Below are 8928 nucleotides of genomic sequence, written 5' to 3'. Positions count from 1 at the left end.
TGTCATTTTAAAATGTTTATTTATAAACAGGATAAAACCATTCAAGTATTGAGTCATGAATAAAACAGCACCCTCTGATCTGCTAATTGGGAAACAGAGGATGTCAGTGTGTTTTTCAGTGCTAGTCCAAATTGAGTGAGAGGACTTTACATTTGAATAGATTCGATTACAAGTTATATTTGGCTTTAATTGAATGCAGTTCAGTTTGATTTAAATCAAGCCAATTCACAACATATAAACTTGAAATATATGGTAAGATAAAGGTTGTGCAATAATACAGAGAAAGCCCCAACAATCAAATGATCCCCTATGAGCAAGCACTTGGCAACAGTGGGAAGGAAAAACTCCATTTTCGGCAGAACCAGGCTCAGGGAGGGCGGCCATCTGCCTCCACCGGTTGGGGTAAGAAAATGAAACTAAACTATAGGAAGACAAATAGGAAAGATGTTCATGATATATATGAAACTTTCTGCTAGCCCTGACTAAAATATTGTTTTTGACAGGAAAGTATTGTTTCATTCATCCATTTAGAGACAATCTGAACCATTTAAGGTGAAGGATTAAGCCTCAACCTAACCCGATTTAGTACTTTGACTTGCAAAGTACTTTTCAACTCTAATAATTGCTAAGAGTATATTTCTTATCATCTATTGGTCATCTGACCTGAGAAACTTCAGTTAACATTATAACACAGAAGTGATTGTCTGATCAGAAACTGTTTATTCCACCAGGTGGACAGCAGGAATAAGACAAACCAGATACTAAGAAATAAATTATACAATAAAATATTCTCAATATGCTAAAATTCCCACCGAGACTAGATAAGATTATTCTAAAACTGGTCAAAATACAATTCTCTTCGTGCACAAAAATCCCACCCAGTCCCACAACCCAGGACGAATATTCCTTGTGTGTTCTTGAGCTGGACAGAAATTCCTCTTGCTGAGCGGGGTCCAGGCCAGCCTCGTGCCAGGCAGACGAGGAGCCTCCTGTCCCAGTCTCGTCCGTCCACTGGGCCCATCACATCCCAGCCCAGTTAGCATTCTGCACTGGAGTCCGTCGCTCGATACCACCGCGGCTCCCCTCACGTCATCACCTGTAAGTAAAAACAAATAGGAGCCAGAACCATCATCCCGGAAGCTGCCCTGGCTTATAGCCATGGCGACCCTCTCCCAACACGGCTGCACCCACTGAACAACAGTGAGACACTACTCACAAATGCAGGCAGTGCTATACATCTGATTTAATCAGATTACAAACAGAAAATGGGATGATCCGTCACAAACTTCGACAATTTACTGTTTTTAATCCGCACAGTGATTTTGGTTTGTGCTGATATCTTTGGAAAAAGGTTTCTTGACTGACAAGTTGGGATCTAACATCACAAACTGACATCTGGTAACACGATGTACCAAATGAAAATGGGTCTCTGTAGACGTCATCGTTCCCTTGCCCTCTTTTGCTGGCCTGCTTCTTTCTCTCTCTCCTCTTTCGGTGTATGCCTGTGTTGTTGTCCGTGTGCTTGTCTTTTTTAGGGGATGCTCCTCCACCTTCCTGTCCCTCGGTCACTTGTCAACAATCAGCTGATTACTCGCCTGTTCCTCATGAGGTCTTCACGCTGGCTTCTAAACAACCAGATCATTGCATTACCAAGGTATCATGCCACAGTCATGTCACATTTTCCATCAGTTCTTGCCTTTGCTCACTCTCTGTTTCTGTGCAGACGTTTCAACGTTACGGATCTCCGCAACCTTCTGTGACAGTGTCTGAGTGTGCCTTCAGACAACCTTCACTACCTCTGCCCCGTCTCCTGGAGCCCACAGTGTTTATCCTGTATTCATAACTATCTGCAAATAAACCTCTAAAACTTTACCACAGTGTCTCATCATCATTCTGTTGTTTTCATAACAGTACACTGTAGAAATATTGGACTGTGTATTAGGTATTGAGGTCATAGTGAATGTAGTTTATTAGTGTGTGTCGTAGTATGATTTTGTTGTTGATAGGATCAATTTTTTTGGGGGGGGATAACCGACACTGGTTACCCCAGGCTGCACTTTTTTTGCCCAAAGAGGAAGGTGGACAAGGGCTGGTTCGCCTAGAGAGCAGAACTGTGTCTCGTTTGGCTCTTGATGAAGGCGGTCACACTTTCTCCCTCTCCCTTGTCTTTCCTGCTTGGCTTTCTCGTGTCTCTGTCTAGTCTTGTCTACTTGTCTCCCTTTACACTGGAAGAGTCTTACAGTCTGTTCTCAAACACCTAAAAGAAGAATTACGGATTTGATCAACTGGTCCCTGAATGCAATTGACGCCCTCTTCTCCACGAGAAGCCTGGGTTCGGGAGAGCCCCCGTGCCCTTTATTCCATACAATTATTATTATTATTCCATACAAACACTTTTGAGCATTAACCATCCGGATGGGAGATGTGCATGAAGAGGGTCACAGCAGATCTCAAAATGTCAGACTGTTACTCAAACTCTTATATCCTCTGGTGGCCCCCACCTAGCCATAAAACCAACAATCAGAAAAGCAAGGCCACGATTGTCTGCAAACAGTATTCTCTTTATAAATCAGCAGGATGGAATGTCATAAAACAGTGTAACTCGTTCACAGTAAATCAGCAGTATAATGTAATACAAATCAGTCTAATAAATCTTATAGTTGTCACCTTCTTCTAAGTCAGGAGTATAATGCAAACTAAACTACATAATGATTACACCATCTATAATAAGTATAAGTGTAATGTGGCCTACAGCAGTATCATGATTCAACCATTCTTTGATTAAAAGTATAATGTAACATATGACAGTATAATAACCTCACACTCATTAGATGCAGCACGGATGACATCTTGGAGAAGCTTGCGGCTGCTGTGAGTACTGAGACTCTGACAACATCTAACAACATCTGGGAGAGGCTCGTGGCTGTCGTGAACACTCATGGTGAGAGACCAGTGATGGACCTTAGACGACTGTAAAATTGACATGCAGTGGTTTGTACTAAAGATGGCACTAAAGGTGGCAGAGGAAAAATGTTTAACACACATGTGATGTCCACATACGTGGACGCCAGGTCCTAGGAGGTTATTTGTTAACGAGATTGGGTGAAAGTAACTCAGTCTAACTCTGATCAGCTGTACGGAAACAAACAAAATAAACAAACAGACTCTTCCTATCAGAAGTCATCAACTCAAAAACTGTTCAGCCCGCACTGCGCTCATAGTACAAACCGGATTCCAAAAAAGTTGGGACACTAAACAAATTGTGAATAAAAACTGAATGCAATGATGTGGAGATGGCAAATGTCAATATTCCATTCAGAATAGAACGTAGATGACAGATCAAAAGTTTAATCCGAGAAAATGTATCATTTTAAAGGAAAAATATGTTGATTCAAAATTTCACGGTGTCAACAAATCCCAAAAAAGTTGGGACAAGTAGCAATAAGAGGCTGGAAAAAGTAAATTTGAGCATAACGAAGAGCTGGAAGACCAATTAACACTAATTAGGTTAATTGGCAACATGACTGGGTATAAAAAGAGCTTCTCAGAGTGGCAGTGTCTCTCAGAAGCCAAGATGGGTAGAGGATCACCAATTCCCACAATGTTGCGCAGAAAGATAGTGGAGCAATATCAGAAAGGTGTTACCCAGCGAAAAATTGCAAAGACTTTGCAGTTATCACCATCAACTGTGCATAACATCATCCGAAGATTCAGAGAATCTGGAACAATCTCTGTGCGTAAGGGTCAAAGGCGTAAACCCATACTGGATGCCCGTGATCTCCGGGCCCTTAAACGACACTGCACCACAAACAGGAATGCTACTGTAAAGGAAATCACAGAATGGGCTCAGGAATACTTCCAGAAATCATTGTCAGTGAACACAATCCACCGTGCCATCCGCCGTTGCCAGCTGAAACTCTACAGTGCAAAGAAGAAGCCATTTCTAAGCAAGATCCACAAGCTCAGGCGTTTCCACTGGGCCAGGGATCATGTAAAATGGAGTGTGGCAAAATGGAAGACTGTTCTGTGGTCAGACGGGTCACGATTCCAAGTTCTTTTTGGAAATGTGGGACGCCATGTCATCCGGACCAAGGACAAGGACAAGGACAACCCAAGTTGTTATCAACGCTCAGTTCAGAAGCCTGCGTCTCTGATGGTATGGGGTTGCATGAGTGCGTGTGGCATGGGCAGCTTGCATGTCTGGAAAGGCACCATCAATGCAGAAAAATATATTCAGGTTCTAGAACAACATATGCTCCCATCCAGAAGTCATCTCTTTCAGGGAAGACCCTGCATTTTTCAGCAAGATAATGCCAGACCACATTCTGCATCAATCACAACATCATGGCTGCGTAGGAGAAGGATCCGGGTACTGAAATGGCCAGTCTGCAGTCCAGATCTTTCACCTATAGAGAACATTTGGCGCATCATAAAGAGGAAGGTGCGACAAAGAAGGCCCAAGACGATTGAACAGTTAGAGGCCTGTATTAGACACGAATGGGAGAGCATTCCTATTGCTAAACTTGAGAAACTGGTCTCCTCGGTCCCCAGACGTCTGTTGAGTGTTGTAAGAAGAAGGGGAGATGCCACACAGTGGTGAAAATGGCCTTGTCCCAACTTTTTTGGGATTTGTTGACACCATGACATTTTGAATCACCATATTTTTCCCTTCAGATGATAAATTTTCTCAGTTTCAACTTTTGTTCCGTGATTTATGTTCTATTCTGAATCAAATATTGACATTTGCCATCTCCACATCATTGCATTCAGTTTTTCAGTTTTTATTCACAATTTGTTTAGTGTCCCAACTTTTTTGGAATCCGGTTTGTACTAAAGTCAGTACTAAATCTGATTTAAACTGTTGTAACCAAACTATACAATCCCCCCCCCCCCCCCCCCCCCCCCACGTTCAGTGAGAGACTGAGATTACCCAAAGTCTTTAAAGTTTTGCGTAAAATGCCAATGATATTTATTTCACCTCTGTAATATTTTTGGACATTTATAACTGAGTTATGTGTATATATTAGAGCTATTTATTATATTTTGTAACTGTGTGATATATTGTGTTGTTTAATTTTGTTCAGCCACTTACTGTTCTTATTGTCTTGGAGCAACTGTAACCACAGAATTTCCTTAAGGGATTAATAAACTCTTCTGATTCTATTGCAGCTGCAGCATGCAGAGAATGTGTTAAACATTTTTCCTCTGCCACCTAATAAAAATATACAAAAAGAACACAGAGGCTTCCAAAAACACAAACACAAAAACAACAACTTCTATGAGCTTATCAATTAAATGGCTTCGCATTCGCTGATTGAACAATCACGTTTCTCAGTTGGGTATAAGCAGAGCTGCTTGCAGTCGTAGCTGTGTGTGCAGTTTGGACCTGAGCAGCATCCTGCTGGCACAGCTGACTGTGGTCCGTATCATCAAAGTCATGTTTAAAATATGTTGAATCACAGAGCTGCCACAGTGAAGAGGCATTTTTAGAAACAACATCATCAACATGTTTAGGATGTCGAACTGTTTCACAGTTTAAGGTTTTTATAATAAAACAGAGATGCCCTGATGATGATACCGATGGTTGATTTTCATTGTTATACGAGACCGCCACCTGGTGGGGAAGGAGCTTCAATGATTTCTTTGACAAAAGCAGCAAGCAGTCAAAATTCAATAAAACCTTCCCGTTGTATACTCATGGATGAATTGTAGTATTTACAAAACTCGTATATATCCAAAAGCTGATGAAACAATTTCCCAGCAGCAGCTCTGAGTGAATAAATGACTGTTTACAGACTTAACGTGTCTGTACTTGTCAGTTCATCAATGAAAATATGAATAACAAATTTAAAAATATTCCAGCTGATGACAGGAGCTGACGAGTAGCCTAATTTACACGACAAGTTGAATCAGCTGACACTTGTACCAAAGATCACAAAAAACTATCAGCTTCATTTATCACAAAGTCCTACTTTGTGATTCTCTGAGACAGTTTGAAAAGCAGCCTCTAAGAAGGCATCCACACGGTGATTTTTCTGTGCTGATAGAAGAAATGTTAGTTTCAAGAGTCTTCACATTACAACCCAAAGAAGAAAATAATAGAACTATTTCTGAATGAAATAAGACTGTTGTTGGGCACCATCTTTCATTCTTTCACTATTAAGAGTTTAAAACTAAAGACGACTTGAATAATTTTGACTCATGTAATGAAAAGAGAGGTTTGTTTTACTTACCCTGAAGGCTCTGAGGACTGCTAATGGGTCATCGGCTGTGAGTCTCTGCAGGAGTGCTGGCCAGCAGCGATGAGCCATAGGCAGCAGTTCATTTTCCCTCTCACTCAGCACCTGAACGCACAACTCCAGCACGTCCAGTACCTAAAGACAAAGACGCACAACACGCCTAACAATTATCTCTGTTTTGATCCTGATTATATGTGAGCTGAAACTAATTACTGAGGTCTTCATTGAGAGCCCAAACTCCTGAGCAGGCACGACTTCAGCACAGACGTGACTTATTTCTGTTTCACTCCTGGACCAGACTGAATGTTTTTCCTTGATGAGCATTACACCACTGAACAGTCATCCACACAGTTCTGACAGGATGAATTGTACCAACGCTGGCGGTCCTACCTTCACAAGAATGATTATTTTTGTTATTAGTCCAACAGTTGACTCTACATAAAACTACCTTGAGTCGGAGCCTGAGGCTGGGATCAGACAGCAGATGAATGCAGCGCTCCTTAACATCCTTAGTGATGCTGAGGTGGGAGGGAAGCTCTGCTTTCACATCAGGACTACCAATATCTTCCACATCCTCACACTCAGTGGGAGGGACCTCTGCAATGGCAGCACATGTACAGTTAGACCGCCAGTTTAGCAGTGAGGTTCAGATTTCTATGACTCTTAATTACAATGATCCATCTCCTCTACACTCTGAATCTAATATAACCACCACTACAACCTATAGCTTATATTCCACTGGCCCTTAGACAGACCTATTACCTCGGTCTTCGGTGTCATCGTCCTCTATTCCAATGCCCTCTGCCAGTTCTTTCTGGCGCAGAGCACTTGCCGGCCCCTGGCAGGTTGAAGCACAGACAGTCGATGGTTCAATTCTCACTCAATCACTCATTCCGAATCCTGTCTGTAGCTTCGGTCTGCTAGGGGGATTCCTGGCCTGCGCAGGGAATCCCGATCTCTTTTTCTTTCTTTTTTGGGGTGTTGGGGCCTTTATTTAGAAAGCTGGGACTATCTCCGTTGTCATGGCTACCAAGAACAACGCCAGCTTGGGGGAGAGCGGAGAGCCGATAAGCACAGACTCATTCATCCTTTCTCCACTTTCTTTTCACAGCTGCTGCTGCTGCTGCTGCGGGAAACGCTGGGACTTGTGTGGCTGTGCAGTTTTTGTGTTGTTGGGAGCTTTTAAGGACCAGCCTTGAATTTTACACATTTGATAAGTGAAGACTGGATGTTTAGTGACGAGAGCTGGGATAATCTGGACAGAATCTGCAGCCTGCATCTCCAAATCAGAAATGGCTTTAGATCTGACGCTAGCAGACAGGCATGCATGTCTCAGGGTGATTACACACTAACACATTGTGATTAATCACACACATTTGTATACATTTTAATGTGTTTTTGTGACAGGCTGCTAGTAACAAAGTGCTTAAAGATTTAAAATTGGTTCTTTCCCTAGTTTTCTGTTATGTGCACACACATTCATATCAAATTCTCTGTTATACTTTACATTTATTGTCCAAAAAACACTTTGCTCTGCTGCTGAAATAATTTCCTTCTATAAAGGAACAAAGTGAGTGTTAAACATAGAAGCTCTGCAACTGCCTGTTTAATGTCACCCATGATTTCTCAAAAAAAAATTACGTAAAAAAATCTCGACTCACCAATTTAACAGTGACACTTTTCTGTTTTACATAAAAAAGAATTAGACAAACTTGCCCAACATGTCAGTCATGCTCGGATTAAATCAGGGAGTCTGTGTCATGGTGACTGCAGTGACCACACACCTCTGTCTGTCCTTTACACTTCTGTGAAACACTTCCAAGCTGTGTTGTCTGTGTCTCAACACCACCATAGCTCAGACCCTCCTCTGTGATTTTGATGAGTCTTATCACTCTAAACGACATCATGAATCAAGCTGAGAGAGAAAGTCTCCAATTCACCTCATAACCTTCTTCAGTTGATCAGCTAGTGGAGAAAGAAAAAGAAGAAGAAACAAATAATAAACAAAATGTAAGAAACTCCAAATACGAGTGTGAGTATTAAAACTGACTTACGTAATGTGTGCTTCTCTCCTCGGCTCCAGTAGTGAGGCTGTGTTTGAAACCGCTTTTCTCCTCGCTCAGGGACTCACAAGCTTCTGACACTTCCTTCAGCATTTCCAACTCCTGAGAAGAGCACAGACCAGAGGACAACATGTCACTGTTTTTGTCCTACGAGAAGTGTCAGTTTATTAGTTACACTGACCTGATATCAGTAATGGAAAGAATCCTCACTCAAAAAGGTTCAGATTTTCAGCTTGTGTTAAAGATGTCAGAAGGTCGACATGGTACTTTTTTGGACGAATATGAAAGGGGAGGCGGGGGGTTTTGTTTTTGCTGACAGGCGGAGAGTGCTTTCGAGCTTTTTTTCTTATAAAACGCCGTTTTTACCGTTTCTTCCCGCAGTAAATATAAACAACGATAGTATTCAGGAAGAAAACCAAACATTGCATTTTTTTTTATATCACAACTCTGGTTTTACGTGGCCTATCAACACAATTTAAAAACTGGTATGAAGTCCACACTTGTCCCGTCAATTGTTCCGTCTCTCCTGCTCGCACCTCCAATGGTTGTACACGTTGTCATTTACGTGGCTTCACTCCACATCAGCCACGCCGCTTTGCTAGCTAAAACACCGGTGTCGGCACATA

At 41.9% G+C, this 8928-nt stretch overlaps 1 protein-coding gene across 2 annotated transcripts; it reads right to left on the bottom strand.

Moving 5' to 3' along the window:
- Window positions 1-8388, bottom strand: LOC134618134 (TELO2-interacting protein 1 homolog). Of its 2 annotated transcripts, XM_063463427.1 has the most exons (7): window positions 8294-8388; window positions 8024-8204; window positions 7002-7077; window positions 6688-6836; window positions 6234-6374; window positions 2823-2970; window positions 1-1096 (listed from the first exon to the last, which is right to left on the bottom strand). In XM_063463427.1, the coding sequence occupies exons 2-7, from the start codon at window positions 8144-8146 to the stop codon at window positions 843-845; spliced, it is 891 nt and encodes a 296-aa protein (XP_063319497.1). In that variant the 5' UTR covers window positions 8147-8204; window positions 8294-8388; the 3' UTR covers window positions 1-842. The 2 variants fall into 2 exon arrangements, with proteins under 2 accessions (XP_063319497.1, XP_063319498.1); XM_063463428.1 differs by lacking the exon at window positions 2823-2970 and having other exon boundaries at window positions 981-1096.
- Between the last annotated feature and the right edge of the window lie 540 nt (window positions 8389-8928).

This window comes from Pelmatolapia mariae, linkage group LG20, assembly GCF_036321145.2.
Source record: "Pelmatolapia mariae isolate MD_Pm_ZW linkage group LG20, Pm_UMD_F_2, whole genome shotgun sequence".
In the NCBI taxonomy this organism is placed as follows: domain Eukaryota; kingdom Metazoa; phylum Chordata; class Actinopteri; order Cichliformes; family Cichlidae; genus Pelmatolapia; species Pelmatolapia mariae.
Note: the sequence above shows the minus strand (reverse complement) of the source record. Positions and strands in the feature narration are given on the sequence as shown.